Source organism: Crinia signifera, chromosome 6, assembly GCF_055691185.1.
Source record: "Crinia signifera chromosome 6, ASM5569118v1, whole genome shotgun sequence".
Classification (NCBI taxonomy): domain Eukaryota; kingdom Metazoa; phylum Chordata; class Amphibia; order Anura; family Myobatrachidae; genus Crinia; species Crinia signifera.
The window spans coordinates 157220853-157245810 of record NC_139222.1 but is presented as its reverse complement, the minus strand read 5'-3'; the positions used below and the strand labels follow the sequence as shown (position 1 = coordinate 157245810).

General features: G+C 43.6%; 1 protein-coding gene across 12 annotated transcripts in view; it reads right to left on the bottom strand.

Moving 5' to 3' along the window:
- The window catches only part of PTPRT (protein tyrosine phosphatase receptor type T), a 281209-nt gene extending 265079 nt beyond the window's left edge, over positions 1-16130 (bottom strand). For 3 of the 12 annotated variants that reach the window (XM_083147726.1, XM_083147727.1, XM_083147728.1), the window contains exon 1: positions 14907-15026. In XM_083147726.1, the coding sequence (XP_083003852.1) occupies positions 14907-15018 (112 nt within the window). In that variant the 5' untranslated portion in view covers positions 15019-15026. Of the gene's footprint in view, positions 1-14906; positions 15028-15681 lie in introns of those variants that run through there. The other 9 variants (XM_083147731.1, XM_083147732.1, XM_083147734.1 and 6 more) reach the window with 5 other exon arrangements.
- Positions 16131-24958: the final 8828 nt, after the last annotated feature.

Genomic DNA, 24958 nt, shown 5'->3' with positions numbered 1-24958 from the left:
AGTGCACTCTTTCTCAGTCCTGTATATTTTCAGTAATACCATTTTCAGATCGCACTGTGAACACGGGTTATTGCCGTGTTTGCGGGGCTTAAACACGGGTCAAGGTGCGGTTTGAAAGCGCCACGCTCAGAAAACCCGTGTTCAACAACACGGCTTTTGAACCCTGGTCTTTACCAGGGTTGGACACGGCTCTAACACGTGTCTATGTGCGGTCAGAAAGGCCCCAACCCGTGTTATCCAACACTGCTGTTTCTGAAATGCCGTTATTGGTGGATTTCTGTGAGGTCAGCAGGCTGACCCCGGAAACCGTCAAGCAGCACGCTGGAGCTGCGGACCACGGGACACAGGCACCATCCCAGCCTGCACTCCACACTTACAGCCTGCTGTTACCTACTTTGGAAGCCTGCTTTCCAGCAAAAGTGTGCACTTTTCCTCAGCATGAAAAAAGTGTACAGCATGTTGCACAGTGTGACACTCTGCTGCCTGCTAACACCTGTATCACACAGAATCAAAGCACAAACATCCATGAGGTCAGAGAAGTCTGCCATGCTGCTGCTGCTGCAATTTTTAATGACACACATAGGTTTTAAAGCACAGACCCGGGTTCAGTGTGTAAGCACCAATCCTAGGAAAACCCGGGTTAAAGTGCAGTGTGAAAGGGGTAATTGAAGAGTCTGACCCGGCTCTCTGCAAGGACAAACCCGTGTTCAAAATGCAGGGTCGGACACGGGTTTGCGGTCTGAAAGTAGTATAAGTTATATGGACAGCAGCTTATTTGTACAGAGATCCTAATGAAATAACGAAAAGAAAAATCTAGAATGCTTTCATACAATGCATTACCAATGAATAACTCCAACAAATAGACTGTAAACAGCTGAATTTATGTTATTTGGGAATTAAGATGACCTTTATTAATTTCTCTAATCACAGCTGGTATAGACAGAGCTATTTCAGCACCAACTAGCAGGAGCTCAGTTCCTGAAACTCTAATTAAATACTGTATGACATAAACAGGTTTCTGAACCTTTCCTGGGCCAAAATGTACTTTCCATAACATAAGTGTCCGTTGCACTTTACAATTGTAAAGAGTGATAGAACAAACTGGGTAACAACAGACAGACTTGGAGGTAAGAGGGCCCTGCTGTAAGCTTATAATCTATAGGGATATCTATCTATCTATCTATCTATCTATCTATCTATCTATCTATCTATCTATCTATCTATCTATCGGTGCGTACACACGGGCATAAAATTGCTGGCAATATGGTTGCTGAGGATGCGCGTTCCCGTTTCCAGTCCCCTAATGGTCACTGGTCGGAGGAGCATGCTCCTCCGACCAGCGACTTCCCCTGCCTTTTTCTCCCGGCAGTGTGACATTTTCATCAGCGTCCATCTCTGGCTCGCGCACCCTGTGGCTACGGAGCTGTCTACGGGTCTCCGCCGCCACTCCCGCTGCCTCCCCTGGTGCCCCTCGCCGCCACGCTGCCCCCCCTATCCCTGCCCATCTCCATGAAGTGGAGATGGACAGGGACCAGCAGCGGCACCGTCCTGAAACTGGGATGCGCATGCATGTCAGACGCACGCGCGTCCCAGTCAGATGGAGCGCCTCTGCACCTGCGATCACCAGCGAGGACATTCTGGTGATCCCCGGCCAAGGAAGACAGGCGCTCCATCTGTATATTGCTAGCAATATATTGCCAGCAATAATATTGCTCTGTGTGTACACAGCTTTAGTTCCTGAACCTATTTTTCCAGAAAAATAGTGCTGGGTATAGAAGGGTCAAATCTGGACACTGAAATAACTTCACAGTTAATGACCCCTACTAGCTGCGCTGTCACACACATTCCCAGTATATCCTTTGTGTGCCAGCTTTGGGGGTTAACCAGCCTGCATACATATATCAGCCTATGCTTCTGTTCTCTGCTCTGGCAGGTACATTGCAGAAAACTTTGGGGAAGAGAGCAGTAAAGAGACCTTGCCCAGGGCATCAGCAGTGTGGAGGGACTGATTAAACCTTTGCTAGGTAGTAACAAGGTGAGGAGAGAATAGTGTTGTCAGTTTGGGAAGCCTATAAGATTAGAGATCAATACATGTATATTTCATAATGTTATCTTCTAAATGTGCTGAACCATCTCATTTATAAGTCCAAAATTTAGAGATGACAAATGCATCATGTGGAAAGTCGTCAACCAACATATATGCCATTGCACTGCAATTTGTATGGTATAAACTGCTTTTGATTGGTATGTAGGTCAGTTGCCGACGGAAGGAATACTGATTGACCAAATTCCCACAGCCAAATGCCGATGGGCAATATACCGACATATACACAATACTAACAATCGAAACACTGACAACTTCAAAATACCGAAAAGTAAAAACCGACAGTAAGAAAACACAGACACAACCACAATGCTGACAAATAATACCGAATACATTTTTTCATGAATTTTTTTTTCATAATCCGACTTTTTCATACTTTACAATCCCAGTGGGCATATATGGAAAATATATGGAAAATATAGTGTGCCGAGTGCAGCATGGAGAGCGCAGAGAACTATACAAGGGGACGCAGAACACTAATACGTGTCCATGTTATACATTATAACTGCATACCCTCCAACTGTACCGATTAAGCCGGTAAAGTACAGTTTTTTTAACGGTCTGTACCGGCTAAATTTCACTGTCGATTGTACCGGTTTTTGAACTTCAGGCTGCCCCTCTTTCCTTAGATGTGACAGGTGGCGAAGCCTCCCCTTTCATCCACGGGCTTGGTGGGCACCAACAAAATCCGGACCTGGCAACCTGTCCAGGAACTCCTTCCCAGAGGTTAATGGGTTTTATGTTACCGCGCTATCTTTTGGTTTTCAGCAGCTTCAATATAGTTGTGGGTATTGGAAAAATAAAATAGAAGCGCTATTGGTGGAGGATATAAAGAAATTAAGATTAAAATAATGACATGTGCTTGCCTGTAAAAAATTGTAGGTTAAACAGTAAAAGATGCTTTTGCTCGATTGGTGTTTACAGCCCCTTTGGGGAAATGTTTTGAGTTGGGATATGTTGTAGCTTCGGGGATCACGCCCTAGTGCACAGGCCTACTCTGTCCCTACGATACCTTGGTCTTTTCTCCGCGGGGTTGGTTAAGGCACTGGCAGGCCTTCCTGGCGTCTCCGTCTCCCGAGCTCCGTCTTCCGTCAGAACGCTGAAACCGGAAGTTCCGGTAGCGTGTTTCCGGCTGTTTGCGGCACGCTGTTGTGGGTGTTCATCCAACGCGTTTCGAGTCTGCACTCTTTGTCAAGGATGTTGGGCTCATGTTGCAGGGCTTCTTTTATTCACAGAAAACTTTATTTAAAACTTTAAAATAGACACTCCGTTTTTCCGGAAGTGTCTCTGAACGGGGGGGGGAGTTGTCATTTTTTGGCGGCAAGCACATGTTTTGGTTCTATACTATGAGTAGGATTTTTGTTTTCTATTTATTTGAGGCACAGTTTATAAAAATGATTTTAGATCTATATCAATATTTAAGCCAGCAGGAATTAGTGTATTTAGTTCGTAGATCCACTTGGTTTCACTTTTCCTTAGTTCTGTTACAATATCTCCTCCACGCCAATGTGGGGTGATTTTCTGTATTGCTGTGAACTTCAGGGATGATGGATCTTTGTTGTGGTGTTTTGCATAGTGATCAGATACACTATGGGTCGCTAGTCCTCTTTTTATGTTGTACACATGCTCTGACAAACGGGTTTTCATTTTTCTTTTGGTTTGTCCTACATATTGTCTACAGACGTGCACCAGCCCTAAATCAAGAACTCACAAAGAGCTTCATCCCAATGGACCAAGAGAAAAAGAAATCAACTTCATCTGGTTTTTTTCCATGCCTAAATTGCATGGGATGCAAGTCCACAAATACCAAAATAACCAAACCGATAAAAACCATTGTGTCAAATCAAACAAAGAAAGAATATAAAATAAAACAACAGCTAAGCTGTGAAACAATAGGAGTTATCTATCTGCTTGAGTGCCCGTGCAACTACCAATATGTAGGACAAACCAAAAGAAAAATGAAAACCCGTTTGTCAGAGCATGTGTACAACATAAAAAGAGGACTAGCGACCCATAGTGTATCTGATCACTATGCAAAACACCACAACAAAGATCCATCATCCCTGAAGTTCACAGCAATACAGAAAATCACCCCACATTGGCGTGGAGGAGATATTGTAACAGAACTAAGGAAAAGTGAAACCAAGTGGATCTACGAACTAAATACACTAATTCCTGCTGGCTTAAATATTGATATAGATCTAAAATCATTTTTGTAAACTGTGCCTCAAATAAATAGAAAACAAAAATCCTACTCATAGTATAGAACCAAAACATGTGCTTGCCGCCAAAAAATGACAACTTCCCCCCCCGTTCAGAGACACTTCCGGAAAAACGGAGTGTCTATTTTAAAGTTTTAAATAAAGTTTTCTGTGAATAAAAGAAGCCCTGCAACATGAGCCCAACATCCTTGACAAAGAGTGCAGACTCGAAACGCGTTGGATGAACACCCACAACAGCGTGCCGCAAACAGCCGGAAACACGCTACCCGAACTTCCGGTTTCAGCGTTCTGACGGAAGACGGAGCTCGGGAGACGGAGACGCCAGGAAGACCTGCCAGTGCCTTAACCAACCCCGCGGAGAAAAGACCAAGGTATCGTAGGGACAGAGTAGGCCTGTGCACTAGGGCGTGATCCCCGAAGCTACAACATATCCCAACTCAAAACATTTCCCCAAAGGGGCTGTAAACACCAATCGAGCAAAAGCATCTTTTACTGTTTAACCTACAATTTTTTACAGGCAAGCACATGTCATTATTTTAATCTTAATTTCTTTATATCCTCCACCAATAGCGCTTCTATTTTATTTTTCCTTCCCAGAGGTGCATTGCGGGTCCAGGCTGGCGTGAGTCGCATCATGACATCACAGGGAGGTTGTGTTCTCACAGTCGGCGCATGCGTGGTTGCAATTTGTGGACGCCATGGAGCTGTTAGGAAGGTAAGGGAGTGTGGCACAGTAGTTACTTTACCTAATTATGTGGCATTTATTTCCATTTTTAAATACGTCTAATCGCTGGTATTTTTTATTGCTGTGCAGCGTCTTTTGAAGCTTGTAAGCATATGTGTCCATTGGCAGTATAGAAAAAATTTGTTGTGGCCACTCCCCTTTACCTATGGCCACGCCCCCTTTCTGAGGTTGTACCGATTTTTACTTTTCAAATGTTGGAGGGTATGTAACTGTGTCAGTATTTTAACATGTTCGACATTAAGATGATGTTGGTATAATGACTGTGGGCATTTCAATAGTAAGTATTATGTATATGTTGGATATTGACCATAGGAATTTACATCCTGCTTGTATAACAGTGTCCACCAAGTAATTGTTGGTAATTCAGCTGTAGGTAAATCATACTGATTCATTATTTTTTTATGTAGGAATAAAAATCGGTACTTATGTAATATCTGGGCTCCCGTTTTTCTTATGAGACCGCATCCGCTCGCCACGCTTCGGGCACGGTGACTCGCTGCGCTTGCCACACTATATAAAATAAACTCCATGCGTAGTTGGATAGTAGGGGTATGAAAAAATGGGGTGCATTTAACATGGGAGCCCAGATAATACATAAGTACCTAAAAATCTAGGAACACTGCAAGTTCAAAGTTAGTATTATTATTATTATTATTATTATTATTATTATTATTATTATTGTGGGGGAAATTTACTAAGATGGGAGTTCTATTTCACATGGGATGTTGCTATAGGCAACCAATCAGATAATATCTATTATCTTCTAGAACAGGGATGGGGAACCTTCGGCCCTCCAGCTGTTATTGAACTGCACTTCCCAGCATGCCCTGCTGGGATTTGCTATTTTACCATTCTAAAATTGTTGCGAGGCATGCTGGAATGTGTAGTTTAACAACAGCTGGAGGGCCGAAGGTTCCCCAATTCCTGTTCTAGAAGGTGCTAAATAAATAAGAAGTAGATTCTGATTTGTTGCCAGTAGCAACATCCCATATGAAATAGAACTCTAATCTTAGTAAATTTCCCCCGGTGAGTTTGAAAACTGTGATTGTAATTGATGTCCAGCTTGTCACTGGAAAAAGAGTATGTCAAAGGATCAATAACATGGGGCCCACTAATTTGACATTCCAAGGATCTCATACACTATAAAATGTCCCCAACAGGAATAAGTAACATTATTTACAGGGATAGAAGTTTGTTTCACTTATGGTTCTCCCATCTCAGTGCATCATTGAATGGTGTTGTTTTATGACAACGGATATCCGCAGGCAAACATGCTATTTAACGATGTTGTAAAGTTTATGTCCGAGACCTTGCTATTGATAAACAGAATATTTCAGATAAAAGCCTCTCACTGCCCTCTATAGCCTAACTTTCACTGTAGCATTGATACAAGTCTTATGCTTAAGGTACACTGCAAAAGCTTAACGGGAAGAGAGGGAATGAGAATTAATATTTAATAAATTATTGTAATCATGTCATAGTTTATAAAAAGAGAATACAACTATTTCAAAACATATATTACTCCAATTCCTAGGATTTTCCTTGTGATAACAAATGTTCAGGTCAATTAGATTAATTCTTCTGTGTATAATTAAGAAACCCATTAAAATATGGACGCTTGCTGGGATGTGCACAGGCAGTTTAGAAAATGCTCTGCAGTGCAAAATCTTAATGCTTGCTTCAAATACTTGGAAATACTGGCAGATTGGAACCACTTTTGATACTGATATACAATAACAATAAATATTACCAATGCGTGGACACGGAAAGGGGTGAATAAGAAAGTAGAGGGACCTTTTGGACAGTATTCATTTGCTCCCAGTTCGTTGTTTTTTTTTCCGATGAGGAGCGCTTTTTTTTTTACGAAAAGGCCAGTCCTGTCGCCAAAAATGGTACTCGCCCCAATTCAACGCTCCCGGTTCACCAAAAATGATCCGCAACCTTCGCCCTGTTCGCCGCCAGGTCCTTTTCATTGTTTGCCGTTGTTTTCTTAAGGGAAATTTTGCGTACCTTGCCATTTGTGTATTCAATGCAAAAATGGAGAACGCTGCTTGCTTTTTTTTGCCTCTCCGTTTTGCTCTCGGCATCTTTTTTAGGTGAACTCAATTTACGTACTTAAAAAATAATGTATTTTCTTAGTTTTTTTGGTGTCTACAAGTCTATTTTTGTATTAATTGAAAGATCTATATTGGTTTTTTTTTCTTTAGAAGCACCACATCACCTCAATTATTACCCATGATTCACCTCTTCTACCTCACTCCTTCATTCGGCCTTTGAGGAGATACACACAGCATTTGCAGTCTGCTGATTTGGAATATTTTTTTTAGGGTAATTTGGGCTTTTCAGAATTCTCTGCAATATTTGAACACTGCATACAAATGGAGACATTTACTCCTCATAGCCCGCATTGGTCAGTGGTCGCCATCAGGGGCGGCGAGCAGCTGATTCGTGTAATAGGGTGAGAGGGAGGCATGGCGATGGGTGGAAAAAATGGGGCATGCAAGGCGAGTGCACCGAGAGTGTAAAACGGAGTACCATTGGATACTGCCCAGAGTGCCCCACTTTTTCTTGGATAACTGTTAGGAGGTAAGACCCGAGAATTATTATTAGAGGATTTTGTTTCTCTGTTTTTAACACATTACATGTACCACACATGAAACCAATAGGACACCTTAGCAACAATTGCATAGTTCACAAAAATTGCAGTAAATCAAGCCAAACAATAACACACTTGCTTTCATTGTCTGTCTTGCACCAGATAGTTTTAATTAAAATCCACTCAGGGATAGGCTATGGAAGAGGAGGGTTAGGCACTATGGGGAAGGTTAGAGTTAGTGTTAGTCACTGCTGGAAGTGCCTCAGGGTCCTAGGATGTCATCAAGTGTCACCTCCAGACTTGGAAGACACTATTGGAGCTGCTGAACTTGCTATAATAGATAGGTCACTGCTAGACCACCAGGGACATTTTATTGACATTCTTATCATGCTTATATTTCATCAGTGACAACGTGGCCTATGTCAACAAAATATACCACACACAGCTCTGGTGGTACACAGTCTGCTACTTTTTACCTTACCAAGCAGAGATGGAGGAGATAATCTGGTTCTTAGTTGGGACATCACAGCCATGGAATAGACAGGTATTCCATAGGTATGCCAGTGTTGCCTGAATTCATACCTGTGCATAGCCACAGGTCTCACATTGCAGTACCATCATGAATTCCTCTTCGCATCCCCGTGTATCCTTCCCACAGAAAGGCGTGGGCTCTGAAGATGGCACTGATGGGAAGATGGTTTTCTGCAAGTCCACTCCAAAAACTTTAAATTTGTGGAATTTGCTGACTACTAGGCATCCCCATTAGTCAATGAATGAATTGCCCATTACAAAAAACATGCAGAAAAGTGCCCATATTGAATCATGAATAGGCGGCTGTTTTAGCAAACCACAGCTATTGGGGCTCTTGGCAGCCACCTAGGTTTGCCTAATGGTATCACCAACCCTACCTGCTCCTGGAAAGTAGCCTCACCATTAATTCTACATTGGTCATGCCCTTTTGAAGAAGACTTATCACCCTCTTTGAACTTTTTTTTCTTCCTAATGACATTTATCCAACTTACATTATAGTGACTATTCAATTGAGCAGATTGACCATTTACTTAGCGCTAAATGTATTTCGTTGGTTATTTTTCACAACATTTACCTTTAGAAACAAGCTGGACTATATTCATTAGCAAAATAAATCATTCATTTAAGTTATAGCTCATGTTTTTGTGCTATTAGACCCCCTTATGACATTATCGGTAAATACTGTACTATAACAGAACAGCATTCTTCCTCCAATAACAGTATACAGCTGATAAACCAACTTTGGCTTACATTTTGTCAGCACTTACAGTATATGTGACACACATTCTATGGCTGCAGTTACTTGCTCATGGCTCAGATTCTGTTACAATGCTGCTATCAAATAAGTACTACTAAGGTTCCCCTGTGCGGTTGTACCTTGTGGGCACACAAAGTGACATGTGGCTGGCAGTTTGAATATTTCTGTTTATTTATATAATACAATGGGTATACAGTCAGTTAGGTCCACCCATGAAGGTTGACATGGCTGAGGTCGACACATGAAATATGTTGACATGGCTAAGGTTGAAAGGTCGACACAAGCATTAGGTCGACAATGACAAAGTCAACAGTGAAAAGGTAGACATGTGCCGACAGGTGGTATTTCATGCCCTACCATCCACTTGGGAATGAAGGAAGACAAGAGTAGTGTGCCGAGCATAGAGAGGCACTGTGCCTGAAGCATGGTGTGCACAGCGAGCCATGCGAGGGGAAGCGGTACACTTTAACTATGTCGACATTCGGGACAATTTTTTATTAAAACTCATGTTGACTTTTTTGACTGTCGACTCAATGACCCATAAAATCGTGCTCTGAATTATAAACAGCACGCTACAATCTAACCTGAGCTTAAATGGTTAATGTACATGTACAGTATAAGAAAGAAATACACACACCACGCGCACAGCTGCATGCCGTAGCTTATTGCCACATTCGTCATATACCAGCCAATACTGTACTTCAATAAGGTGGCAGCTGAAGGGCATGAAATGGTATAAACTGTTAGTCAGGACTCCAAACCACATCCCAAGGATTGCCAGTCTGTACCTGGCATTTCTGCAGCTGCCATCCTCTAGTCTTCAGCCTGAATGTCCTCTTCTTCAAGTAAAATAGGTTACTGTGCTGGTAGATTTTCTTGAAATAGAGAATTTAACCCAAAATGTGCCAATTTGAATTCATGTATGCTAGAATAATAATTTTTATGCGGTTGACTCAACCAATGCGAGCCGAATCTCTATGCTTCCTTTATTAAGCCAATCAAAATAAGTCTTTATAGTGCCAAAAATGCAGGTAATTGTGTTTATCCACTTATTCTCTGGAAACAGCTCTTCTTCTCAGTCTACAGGCACGGTCACAGGCTGCACCCCGATGTGACGCACTAAACGTTTGTTACATTTACAAAGCGAGAGCCGGGCAAGTTATACAAGATCCTTAATTGAAAGATTTTATCAACTTAAAAAGAAGCGGGTTTGAAAAAAACCCACACATCTTAGTCCTTGTGTGATGACAGTGCCCCCTCATGGCCAGCATCTATACTGTGTATGTATTAACCTTCTCTAACACAGGTGCCAGTAGCAAACTGCCAGTAAAAATGGTATTTATCCAAGCACCACATCGCTGGATCCCTACGAACAAGCCTGGCACTGCCACACTTGCTAAGCTTATGCAAGAGAGCAACACATAATTGCCAGGTATTTGGCGCAGCTAATGTTTTTTATGCATTTCTGTCTATTTCATATGTATAAAGAGTATCTAGTGTGAGACTAACAAGCTAGCCTATATGTGCAAATGGTAATGTGACAAAATGCTTGAACTTAGTGACTGAGTGTCTTTATTTTAACCTAATAATTATTTTAAAAGTTATATAAAATGCACATAATAGGTAGGTAAAGCAGCTAAAACATATTTTTCAAGAGGGACAAATGCTTGTGCTTTGGCCTCTATTGTATAATATTGCTACAGGAAGGCTGATATGGAGAGATATGCCTTTTCTCCAGACCTGATCCATGGACTAGTTACAGTATGTGGGTTTTCCCTGACTATCTATCTCTGGTGAAAGCTATCACTGCCGCGAATGGGCCGTGTGAGCGTCTCACATGCATTTGCGCCTCATTCGAGCTGTGGCGCACTGAATTGCCCACCGGGAGACGCTCTAATGAGTGTGGCTCCATCTGTATATACAGGTAATAAACAATGAAAAGTTATATAGCATACATAAGGAGACTGACATACAGGTCTGCCGACAGGGGGGTGCTGTGGGTACAGCTGTCCAGGGCCCCGGCCTCTGGAAGGGCCCGGGCAGCTCATATTGCTCACTGCAGCCCCCCAACTGCCTCAGCTGTGCTCGGTGCACTGAACGAAGCAAAGGCATCTTCAATGCAGGACGCCGGTGGCCAATTAAAATGCTGCACAGGCTTTTGATCCAATCAGAGCTCGTGTACCATTAGCCAATCAGAGTGGCTGCCGGTACACAAGCTCTGATTGGCTCACCAGCCTGTGCTGCATTTTAGTTGGCCGCCGGCATCCTGCATTGAAGAAGCCTGTGCTTCGGGACCTGCTGAGTGCAGCAGGAGGGGGTGAGGGAGCAGGAGTTGGGAGGTAGGTGAAGGGAGGGGGGATGAGGGGGGGGATGGGGGGGTCCTGGAGGGGCCCAGACTGTTAATCAGTCCCGGGCCCCAAAATTCCTAGTGGCAGCCCTGTTGACATAGCACACTGTGTTTCCATAAGAAGAAGGTTTAAGTGCATTAAAATGGGTGCTATGGAGTATAATCTTTAGAAATGCATCTAGTTTTCCTTCAGAATTTAATAACATTCTTTCATTTCACACGTCTTGAGGCAGAAAACAACAAATACACATATATTTAATACAGTTTTCCTATCCTATGTGCTCTGTAAAAGCCAGTCTGGCTCACTGCATTTAAATTATCCTTAACCCTACAGAAACACACAAGCACAACGAAGATCATTATTGGCATTGCCTGTTCAAGGTGATAATAGTACCTGTGGCATAGGAATGGTTAACCTGTCTGTTAATCTGGCAAGCTCCCTGCTGGCTGTGTTGGCTTCCCCAGCCCACTGACTCACAATGTTTAGATCTTTCACATCCCTCTATCTGTGTCTCTCTCCTCCATAATCAAAGTGTTTGTTGAAATTGATCAAATATTGCAGGATCTGTCAGTGTGTATTTACATTACACCAGTGAGGAGGACATGAAACATGATTTCTAAGGAGCTTGGTTAACCCTGTAAGAAAGTGATGGACAGATCAAAAAAGAAGTCTTTATAACTTATATATGTGGCCCATTATGTTTGGAGAAATGTGTTCCACATTAACTCTAACCTCTAACAGCTTATGGTAATTCCTATCTGGAAGAAGCCTTTTTGGCCAGAAGCCTCCCCTTTACTACATACAGTACATAGCACAAAATATGGGATCATTTATCAATGAGTTTTATCATACTCAATTGGCTGGTGCATTCTGCCCACCCACCACCATCAAAACCCACTTCTCAACTCATCAGGAAGACAGTGTCACAAAAAAAATCCATAGTGCCACCTGCATTAAGTACAACTATGATTAAGTGATGTTCCCCAGAACCCTAGACAACTGCCTTAAACTGCCTAATGGTAGACCAAGCCCTGGTTGCATATGACAAACGGTGCTCCAGCCACTCAGCTTTCAACTGTCATTTTTCAAAAAAACATGACAGCAGCTGATTGGCTGGAGCACCATTTATCATATGCAACGTGTTTGAAAACATGTTATGTATGACAAAACTCCAAAATCAGCCCCGTATTATGTTGTTTTGTGTGTGTGTGGGTGTGTGTGTAACCACACTTGTCCAATTTTGTATATGCAACATTTACGTATATTGCTAATGTTTGGCAAATGTGTTTTTCTTATATGTGTGGAGTTTGTATATTATCCCCGTGTTTGCGTGGGTTTCCTCTGGGTACTCCGGTTTCCTCCCGCAATCCAAAAATATATTAGTAGGCTAATTGGCTACCAACAAAATTAACCCTAGAATGTCTTTGTGTTCATGAACATGTGGTAGGGAATATAGATTGCAAGCTCCACTGGGGCAGGGACTGATGTGAATGGTCAAATATTCTCTGTAAAGTACTGCAGAATATGTGTGCCCTATATAAGAAACTGTTAATAGATAGATAGATAGATAGATAGATAGATAGATAGATAGATAGATAGATATAGAACAGAGCAAAAAAAATACTTATATTTAGAGGTGTCATTTTTTCTTCACAGAACATCACAGGGCTGCTCTGGACATCCCACAGGCAGATAGTGTCAGAAAATGTAATTAATGCTACAAAATACAATGTTCACAATGTGTGTGTGTGTAGGCATACCATGTCCTCTGATTGCTATTAAGTCTGACTTGGTGATAAGCTTGCTCAAATTACTCAATTAGTCTGGCCCATATTCACTTTCAGCTAATTAGTGATAATAATGCTACTGTACCTATTGTTCGCTCCATGCTGAAAACTGATAGTTTATTTCATTTGAAGGAGTAAAGCTGTAATGGGAATAATTGCATCGCTGTCTCATTCCAGTGCTAAAACGGTCAAATCTGAGTCTTTTAAAGGAATATTTTTAATTGCACAGGAAAGGCACACAACTCTGTACTGTAAGAGCATGTTTAATATACAGTACGCAGAATTTTCAGGACACTGTCCCTATAATGTGACAGACAGTACACTAGGGGCTGTAAGTGTGTCCCCTTACAAGCCAAATGTGAACCTACAATAGGTACATTTGTTTTCAAGACAGCTTCTCTGACAGCCTATTGTCTGGGGCAGGATTCTCTGTGCAGCAGGATGAAAACAAGTTTCATTACACACATCTGACCTGTTCCCTCTTTCACAAGAAATCATTATTTGGATCTGAATGTCTCTAATTTAACATTCAACCTTCCAGCTTAGACACACTGGATCATTTTTCCATGAGATAAATCTTCAGTCACACAAAACCACACACAGATGCTCTGTTTTATTTGACAGTGTTGTGTTCAGTTTTACAGTATGTACTGTATAGTCAGTATCACAATATAATTTGCAAGCTCTCTGCTTGCACAATGGAACCAGGCAAAACACTATTAGACAGCTCTGAGCTATGAAATATGACTGGGAGCTGCCATAGTCCATGCAATCCAAATAGCTCAATTTGCATAAGAAAAAACGAATTTGCCTAATGAATGATAATATCATTTGTTAGAATAACTTTTGAACAAAGTAACCCCCCACCACCACCATGTATCGTCCTTTGATCGGTACTAGATCTAGAGCATCAATATTCAACAAGAAACAGGTGGTCGTCTAACTTACAGGCAGGCGTCCGGCCAGAACATATACTGTATGTCACATTCCATGTTACTGTAGCTTAGCTATTTAATGCCGCCTGCCTGGGATAAGGGTGTAAATGCTCAGCATTCGTCTACATCTCAGCAGGTGCATTCTTTGGAGTTTATAGAAATTCTTTTGGCTTATTAGTTACACGCAAACACGTTCGGCACACTCCTTTGGACTGCAGAGTATTCAGCCAGCACATGTGTGCCACACACTCCCACCCCCCCAAAATAGCCCAGGCACGCGCACACACTGCACAGCTGCCATCACAGTACAGCAGAGTGTAAGCTTTGAGGCTAAACTGGTCAGCAATCCGGACATGCAGGTATGCGACTACACCCAGTCAGATACCTCTAGCAAGGCTTTTTTTGTGCAGTAGGAACTTCTGCTTTCTCTGCATTCCCTGCTCCTGCACACTCTTCAGTGCCCCTTTTCCTCCACCTTCTCAGGTCGCCCGCACCCGGCTGCCTCTTTTTCATTGCAATTTGCATGACCAAAGGTATTTGCTTCCAATCTAACTTAACTTCATCATCAGTACACCTCGCTGCAGAACATCTCCTACCAGACTTCCTCTGAACAGTGGTGCTGAAACTGCAGGCTCCATTTCCCCGATAGCAGTAACTACATACACTATATACAGACGTAATACAGGCATGCATAGCTTTTAGAAATACAAATAGCACATAATGTTATATAGAGTATAAGGGAAAGCTATGCAGTTGTGGACTCACTTAGCATCTAATAATGTCAAAGCGTTACATTAATTAATAGGCTCGCTTATGGAATTTACTGTATGTCTGAGACAATAAAGTTAATATATGGTATACATAAACATAGAAATCTTTACCTTGTCCCGATATTCTACAGTCTGTAGAATAACGGAGGTCACTGGGCATCAGGAGAACACGGCACTGTCTAACCCTGTCCCGATATTCTACAGTCAGGAGGTCTCTGGACATCAGCAGAACCCTGCACTGTCTAACCTGTCACGATATTCTGCAGCCAGAATGTCACCGCGCATCAGCAGAACCCTGTCTAACCCTGTCCCGATAATATGCAACCCGGAGGTCACTGGACATCATCAGAACCCAGCACTGCCTGACCCTGTCCCGATATTCTGAATCCAGGAGGTCACTGGACATAAGCAGAACCCAGCACATCCTAACCCTGTCCCGATATTCTGCAGCCAGAAGGTCAGAAGAAATTAGAAACTCAGAACTGCCTAACCCTGTCCCGATATTCTGAAGCCAGGAGGTCACTGACATCAGCAAAACCCAGAACTGCCTACCCTTGTCCCGATATTCTGCAGCCAGGTGATCACTGGACATCAGAACCCAGTACTGCCTAAGCCTGTCCCGATATTCTGTAGCCAGGAGATTACTGGACATTAGCTGAACCCATCACTGCCTAACTCTGTCCCGATATTCTGCAGCCAGGAGGTCAGAAGAAATTAGAAACTCAGAACTACCTAATACTGTCCCGATATACATAAAATGTCACTTTCTATGCTCTAGCACTACACACATTTTATTAATATATCAAATTGGTAACGCGACCACCACAGTAGAATGGGGACAGCATATACAACGAATAGATGTAGAAGAGGAATAAAGTTACATTACCTGCAGACACCTCTCCCTCCGATGTACGGAATAATTGGAGGAGGATGATGAGTAGACAGACAGTCCCGGGCATGGTAACCTGCGAAGAGTATCCACAGAGTGCCAAGCTGGCTAGAGGGTGAGGGGGTTAGCATCCTATGGGCATGTCTGCCAAGGTGAGAGGTGCAGTAGCAGCAGCTTGGGAAGAGAGCAGTGCTGGCATAGGTGGCTGCTGAAGCTCAGATGCTCTGCTCAGCGCTGAAGTGGCTTTAAATGATCGAGGAAGGATTGAGAGAAGCGAGAGAGAACAGTTTAAAGATTTCCCCGGAGCCCTAATGCCTGCCTCTCTCTCATCCCTCCCTCCTTCTTAGCAGCCGCCAGCTGCACTGCTGCACAGTCTGCAAGGGTTAAGCATCAGCCAAAATATCCAACTTAAAAATGTGATGTTACAATTACATAGCAAGGCGGGTAAATGTAGGAACTGGACAGTAGAGCTCCAGGAATAATAACTACAGTATATAGGGAAGTTAGCATGACACAGATGCGTTATAGGGAAATCTGATTGGAGAAGTTATACGGGGGTAGTGTGCTGGTAAGAGAAGACTGAAGTGAGAGTTTACATATAGTGGGCTACTGATTAAAGGGACACATAGCAACAAGTGGAATAGCATGATGGTACACAAGCAGCAACAATTACCAAAAGGATTGATGCATAACACAATATTGAAATTTTAATTAAAGAGGTCCTCAAAAAAAGACACATTTATTAGCAGTAAGCTACCTTCTGTGTTTGTGCATGTGTGAGAAAGAGATGTAGTTTCAGTCTCTGCCAGCAGATGGCAGTGTTTTGGAGACTCACACACACTAGGCATATATAGATGATGGGTGAGTCCCATATATACTTTCATACTGGCAGGTCAGGTGCAAGGTTTCTAGACACCCTAGGCAAAGGTGCTCAATACATCCCCAAATACCCTCTGCCCAGGCACTTACATACATAATTCACTTTAAATATTACTATAATCATTTTTAGATCTATAAACAACAAAAAATAATAACACTATAAAACACTAATAACAATACTGTCTTCAGGACCACCATTTTATTTATTTATTATTTATTTATTAAGTTTCTTATATAGCACAGCATATTCCGTTGCGCTTTACAATAGGAGACAGTGATACAACAAACTGTGAGGGGGTTAGCATCCTTTGGGCAGCCTAAGGTTACAGACAGTCAAAGGTATGAGGGCCCTGCTTACAATCAATACTAAGAGCATTTCATAGCTCACCATACAATATGTAGAGCATTTTAGTGGTAGCCAGACAATACAGATAACATTTACATTATCCCAAACAACACAAAGAGCATGTTTGTGGTGAACTCTAGAGAATATGGAATGCATTAATATGAGCAAATGACAATACAGAGAGCATTAATGTGACCACCATACAATATTGGCTGCATGTTAGAGATTGCCCAACAATACTAAGAACATTTTTTTTTTGTCTATCAGACAGAGCATTTTAGTGATCGGCAGACAATTCAAGGAGTATTACTGTGGCCATCAAACAAGATTCACAGCATTCACAGCAATACTAAGGGGAATATTGAATCCCTGCCGCTATTTTTGATGGGGGAAATAGCGGCAGGCGCCTATTCAAAGCTGACTTTCCCGACAGCATTGAAGAGGCATCTCGTCAGAACGGACCCAACTTTAAAAGCTGTTGGGCCCATTTTGATGAAAACGCTCATGGATTGTCGTTATCATGGCCGTGTCCCGACAATCCATGGTCATTTTTGCGGACAATGATCAGCAGGTGGGACATTGACTCCCTCCAGCCGATCCTGGGATTGATTACCCCCCTAAGAGCTGATCACCAGATAATATGGACAGCACTTTTGTGACCCTCAAACATTTCATCTCATAATTAAATATCCTTCCCCCCCAAAAAATAACAGAGTTAAGCTGCAGGGTAGATAGGTTACAGTTAAGCACTAGCGGGGAGGGTTAGCTTTAGGCTGCAGGTTAGGAAGGTTAGGGTTGGGCAGTAGCGGGAAGGGTTAGGGTGCAGGGGGAAGAGTTAGGGTTAGGCTGCAGGGCAGGTGGGGTAGGCACTAGTAGGAGGGTTAAGGGTACTCTTTACCTAGAACGGCGCCCGTCGTGCTGATCGCGGGTACATTTATGTATGGCCGCGACGCGACCAACGCGATGCCCGCGATTTCCCATTGAAACCAAGGTTAAACATGAAAATCGTGTCGGTCGCGTCGCGGCCGGCCATAAATGTACCCGCGATGCCCGCGACGCGATGCTCACGATTTCCCATAGGAATCAATGTTAAAAGGCGCGATGGACCCGATTTTACTGTTAAATGCCTCAATCCACCCGATTTGGCCATAGGAATCAATGTTAAATGGGCCACAGAGCCCATTAACCCTTAAATGTCCCCCCCAATTTTTAACGCCACCCCACGATCCACGCCAACCCGAAGCGTGGCGAGCGCAGCGAGCCCGCGAGGGGCGGCGGTACGCGTCCTCCGACCTTTTCATGCCCTACTATCCACTAGGGCGTGGTGTGAGAATATAATAGTGTGGCGAGCGCAGCGAGGGGACGCGGATACCTTCACAGTTATGCACGTCCCCTCGCGGGCTTCACAGATGTCCGTGGCGACGCGGACACCTGTGAAGCCCGCGAGGGGACGCGTCTACCTGTGAAGGTATCCGCGTCCCCTCGCGGGGCTCGCTGCGCTCGCCACGCTTCGGGCTCGGTGGCTCGCTGCGCTCGCCACACTATTATATTCTCACACCACGCCCTAGTGGATAGTAGGGCATGAAAAGGTCGGAGGACGCGTACCGCCGCCCCTCGCGGGCTCGCTGCGCTCGCCACGCTTCGGGTTGGCGTGGATCGTGGGGTGGCGTTAAAAATTGGGGGGGACATTTAACGGTTAATTGGCCCTATTTGGGCTGTGTGGCCCATTTAACATTGATTTCTATGCCCAAATCGGGTCCATTGAGGCATTTAAGTGTAAAATCGCGGTCAATCAGGCTTTTTAACATTGTTCCCTATGGGAAAATCGCGGTAATCGCGGTCATCGCGGCCATCCCGATTTACCCGCGATGCCCGCGATTACCGCGATGACCGCGATTTTTACCCACGACGACCGCGATTTCAATCGCTGGCGCCGTTCTAGGTAAAGAGTACCGGGTTAAGTTTAGGCAGCAGGGTAGGGTGGTTAGGGTTAGGCAGTAGCAGGGAGGGTTAGGGTGCAGTGGGGAGAGTTAGGGTTAGGCTGCAGGGCAGTTGGGTTAGGCACTAAAAGGAGGGTTAGGCACTAGTGGGGAGGGTTAGGGTCAGTATGCAGGGCAGGGGTTAGATTTATGGGGGAGGAGAGGGGTAATTATATTTACCAGACCCCTGTCAGGATTTCCTTCTTTGGGATCCTGGCGTTGGCATTTTAACCACCGAAATCCCCGTCGCCAATCATATGTATGTATCCCATTCAGCAGAATGAGCCAAGAAATATAATTAATAATTCGGCGGTGGAGGTGTAATATGCAAGATGTAATTGAGGGGGTCCAACATGTGGGGTGAGATTGTGGAAGTATTAATATGCAGAAGTGTCAATATGCAGATGACACACTGACAGGGGGATCCCGAAAGTCAGTATCCTGACATTGGTGCTCTGACAGGCGGGATCCCCACTCACAGGGGCTATTCTCCCTTGTGGGGTCGACGACCCCCATAGAGGGAGATTAAAACCTGTAACAAGCGTAGCGAGCCAGTGATCCCGCAAGGGGCTTCTCTGCACTCATACCCTACACTACATCACTAACCCCTCTATACCCTGCACTACATAGGTGAGCAGCTGCCAAACCTGATGACTGGCAAGAAGTGGAGAGAGTGGGATGAATGGTCCTTCACCCTGTTTCAAACTTCAGGGTGAGTTTAAACATGCAGAGCACAGAGCCAAGTGTACAATCCTGACTGTCTGGTGACAAGAGTAAAGTATAGTGGAAGGCCATGATGATTTGAGCAGGAATATCTTGGGATTGTGCAGGCCCTATTATATTTATGCATGGTTCATTGGTAGCTGACATCAATGGGGTGGGGCTTTAGTCTGATGGGGTAGAGTAGTTAAGGCTGCAGAGAAAATTATTGGCCAATCTTTACCTAGAATGGATGACATTTTGGCTAAGGTAAAACAAAGGCTAAAAAAATAATATTTAACCCTAGTTATGCCTGTTATTCACTATTTTCCCTGTTACCTTCTAAGAAACGTTATAGGTTTCGAGAATGCCGTACTAGCCGGTTACGGAATAGTTTTGAATTTTTAACATCATTGTGTGAATTTTGAGATTTTTGCTCTGTAATTTCACTTATGCATTTTCAATGTTGTAGTGACAATTAATTATTGATTGATTGGAGGTGGAGTCTAAGGGGGGTATTCAATCTGGGGTCACGGCAGGCGAGACCCTGTCCCATTCTCGGTCAGCTCGATCGAGAATTTACAGGTGGGATTCAATGGCCTGCAGCGGGGCGAGGAGGGGGCGTGGCCACGAGTTGCAGCCGGGAAGAGGCGAGCTGCGACCGAGAGCTCGTCACTTCCCAGCCATTCTCGGCAGAACAAGCCCGACTGCTTGTGAAGTCTAACTTGTTCTGACGAGCTACCCTGTTCAATGCTGTCGAGGAAGACAGCATTGAATAGGGACCGGTGGCCATCTCCCCCATCGGGAGATGCTCGCCGGAGATTGCATACCCCCCTAAATCTAGGGTGAGGCTTACAGTCCTATAGCCTTGGGTAAAATTCACCACTGCTGGTTCAAAAATCGAGGCTTATGGTGTTAATTCTGATCAGGGCCTCATGTGTGTGGAGCTTTTATTTGCTCAGGTGTCGTCCCACGCTACAAAGACATAATTGTACTGTTTTACGTGAATGTTACTGAGAATCAATTGTTAATGGAAATACACTTTTTGCTTCCTTCATACTTGCACGAAATCTTTTATAGAATTATCCTAATGATTTGAAAGGTATAGAATTATTTATTCATTATGCAAAGTTATCAAATTATAAAAATTGTACATTTGCTTTATGAATATGAGATTAATATCAGGAAGGAAATAAAGACTCAATCTAGTGCAGTGCAATAATAGAATAAAATATCAGAGTGTAACATAAATATTCTGAAACAAGTACTGTAGGTAATGTAATGTTGTGGCAACAACATGCATCTATAGTAATCTATATCCAATTTACTGTATACAAACCAGTAAATATTTAAATATTATGGGCCTAATACAGAGTTCTACAGAAATAAGGTGTCTCTTGCTTCAGATCTGTGTATATTTGCCCATATGCATATGTCCCCTATGTTGTTTGTTACTCATCAGTGAACATTGTCACCTACTGGACCTAATTCTAGGCCTGGAAATACACATTGTTGTTCATATAGCCAGGTCTGCACACATTTACTGTACTTTACCTTAGTGAGAATGGTACTATACAACTCCTAGTGCATACCTCACAACATTGGTGGCAGTGGAGGGACACCTGAAAATAGGGGGCGTGGCCACATGCCAGTGGTGTGGCCTATGATAGCAATACTCCCCTTGCTTTCACCTCTGTGGGTGCATGGCCAGCGCTTTCAGAGCTGCTGGCCATACCTCCAGCCCCTGTGTCTCAGTGGTTAGGTGCAGTGCACATGTGCACAGTGTCTATTCCCTGCAGCAAGTAGCAGGGGGATTCACTAAACCCCGCCCACCGCAGGACACTGCCAGAAATGGGACTGTCCCGCGAAGATCAGGACATTTGGGAGGTATGCCTATTGTAAATGTAGATTGTACTGAAATGCATCCAACTCCATCTTTCTTATATTTGTGTTTCCTCAGTTTTAGTTGAGGAAAATTCTGTATTCAGGCATACGTTCAACCCTATGAATGTACAGCTCCTTTATTCATAGAAGACTATAAAGTGTATGTTCACCATATGCAGCTCACAATTATCTTTATTAAAACTACTCGCTGATCAGAATTATTACGGTTTAAGCTAGGTACGTGCTTAGCGATCCTCAACACCATTGTTAGCTATGTCGGCGGCGCCATGGGAAGGCAATATAGTGCATACAAAATGAATGTACCCTCTACAATGTGTTCATCTTCTGATTGGCATAAGTCATAAAATAGGGCGTTTCTGTCCAAATGAGGGCTAGCTGCACTTACTTATGTAAAGCGGTTGCATGGAAAACTGAGAGTTTGTATTACAAGGCAGAATATTGAAATGTGATTGACGGTAAAGAGAAAGCGTATTTGTGTCTCCCCAAAAAAGCACTTGGATTTACTTTTTACTTGTCCTCAAAGAAGTCAAGTAAAAGCAGATATAGGTTTATTCTGACAACAATAATAAACAAATGTACAGTACAATAAAACATTTAGGTGGAAATTTACTAATATCAAACTAAATTGATGTGAAATACAACTGGTTAATTAGCATTGCTTAATTTACTATCAGCCTAACTCAGCTGATTTGCTTTATTTACTGTATATACAACAAGCTCAGCCAAATTCTGGTGTACTAATGAATACACCATCAATAGTACTCGGCCGTATTTGGCCATGAGTTCTAAGGTGGTGTGCTCATTTATTAACATCCGTACTGCTGAATTCGATACTCTTTACCTAGAACGGCGGCCAAGATTTGGATCTTGGGCATCGCAAGGTAAAAAATCGCGTCGGTCACATCGCATGCCACCAAAAAAATCGCATGCGATGCGACCGACGCAATTACCGCGATTTCACATAGGGAACAATGTTAAATGGCCCAATTGACCCGATTTTACATAGGGAACAATGTTAAATGGCCAACAGAGCCCAAATAGGCACCCTCAAGTGTAAAATGCCCCCCCAATTGTTAACGCCACCCCACGATCAACGTCAACCCGAAGTGTGGCGAGCGCGGCGGTACGCGTCCTCCGACCTTTTCATACCCCCACTATCCACATCGGCGTGGAGTTGAGAATAGAAAGTGTGGCGAGCGCAGCGAGCCACCGAGCCCGAAGCGTGGCGAGCGGACGCGGATACCTTCACAGGTATCCGCGTCCCCTCGTGGGCTCCACAGGTATCCGCGTCCGCTCGCCACGCTTCGGGCTCGGTGGCTCGCTGCGCTCGCCACACTTTCTATTCTCAACTCCATGCCGACATGGATAGTGGGGGTATGAAAAGGTCGTAGGACACGTACCGCCGCCCCTCGCGGGCTCGCTGTGCTCGCCACACTTCGGGTTGACGTTGATCATGGGGTGGCATTAACAATTGGGGGGGCCATTTCACACTTGAGGGTGGCTATTTGGCCTCTGTGGGCCATTTAACATTGTTCCCTATGTAAAATCGGGTCAATTGGGCCATTTAATATTGTTCCTTATGTGAAATCGCGGTAATCGCGTCGGTCGCATCGCATGCGATTTTTGGTCGCATGCGATGCGACCGATGCGATTTACATTTTAACATATATTTCTATGTGAAATCGCAGGCATCGCATCGGTCGCATCGCATGCCATTATAATGGCATGCGATGTACATGCGATGCCCGCGATGGGCGCCGTTCTAGGTAAAGAGTACCCTGAATTCAGCTGTTAATTCAGTAGAAAATATGAATGGAAAATACTCATCATATTCCAGGCATATTTTGCTTAAGCCTGCACGGATCAGTAAAACCTGTGCATGCTTCTCTGTGTAAAAATAAGAAAGAAAAAAAAACTTCAAAAACGTTTTGTGCCCCCCCCCCCCCCCCCCCTAACAAGCATAACCAGCCCCATGCTCAATCATGGTTGCAGAAATACAGGGGAAACAAATCAAATGGGGTTCCCATGTATTTCTATAACCAGCACCAGGTTCTTGGCCTGGTCCTGGTTCCCAAAATAGGGGGGACAAAAGGAGAAAGGGTCCCCCCTATTTCAGAAACTAGCACCAGGCTCCAACAGCCAGTGGTACCATGTCTCAGCCAGGGGAAACTATTTATATTACTTGCCATGGCCAAAACATGACACCCTGGCTGGTCAGCTTGAGCTGGGTCCAAGGGGGAGTGGGGACCCCTCAATAAATGAGACCCACCCTTGGAGGGAGGGAACCCCCGGGCTGATTAGCCAGTGTGTTATGTTTTGGCTGGGGGAACTAATATACATCATTTCCCCCAGCTGTGTCATGGCACAGCTTCCTGTTGGAGCCTGGAGCATGGTTCTTAAAAAAAAGGGGGACCACTGCTACTTTTGTCCCCATATTATGGGAACCAGGACTGGCCCAAGAGCCTGGTGCTGCTTAGAGAAATACAGAGGAACCCCATTTGATTCCTTCCTATATTTTTGCAACCAGGGTCGGCTTACTGAGCCTGGGCTGCCTATGCTCTTGAGAGGGCCCCACATCAGGTTTTTTATTATTTATTTTTCTATTTTCTATTTTTTACACTAAGAAGCATTGCACGGATCTGACTGATCCATGTTATGCTTCAGGCTCGCCCATATCTGGCTGCTGGAAAACTCGGCATCCAAATACGAATCACTTCATTGTCGGAAACTACGAATCCGGAGAATATGGCAGCTTTGTAAATTAGCCGAATTCTCCGGTCGTATTTTCGGCCAATAACAGCGATCTGGTCGTACCCGTTCATGTGTGGGATCGGCGTAATCGGCCTTCTTAGTAAATTTCCCCCGTAGTCTCTTTATTGCAATTATGACTCTAAGGAATTAGTGGGGTTACATTGGGTTTCCAGAGACAGTTCCAAGGACCAAAACATGGATATACACTTGTATGTATGCCGCGAGGCAGATGTATATCACAGATGTGCTGCTGGTTTATTAATGAGGCCAACTGTGTATTTCTTGGATTGCAGGATTGTATAGATGATTCATTATTGTCAATGTGAGGAAAACCAGTGATGGTCAGATAGTATATAGCCATTCTACTAAAGGCTGTACAATGAAATATGACAGGGTGAAAGACAAATATACACAAAAAAAAAAGATTTAAAAAAAGATCAACATGCTACCATTCAACCACTGTACCTCTTAAAGACCTTCATGTAGAACCTTTCTACTTATGCATGATAATTAGCAATACACAGAACAATCTGGCAGCTAGGAGTGCAGAAAGCTGAAATGTCCATTCATTCTGCAAGAGAAGAGAGGTTGCAAAAGATGGTTGAAGATGACCACAAACAAATACTGACAGAAATAATTAAGTAAATAATTATTTAGATTGCAAAAACGCTTAAAATGCATGATTAGAAGCACTATCGTAATCACCTACTAAATA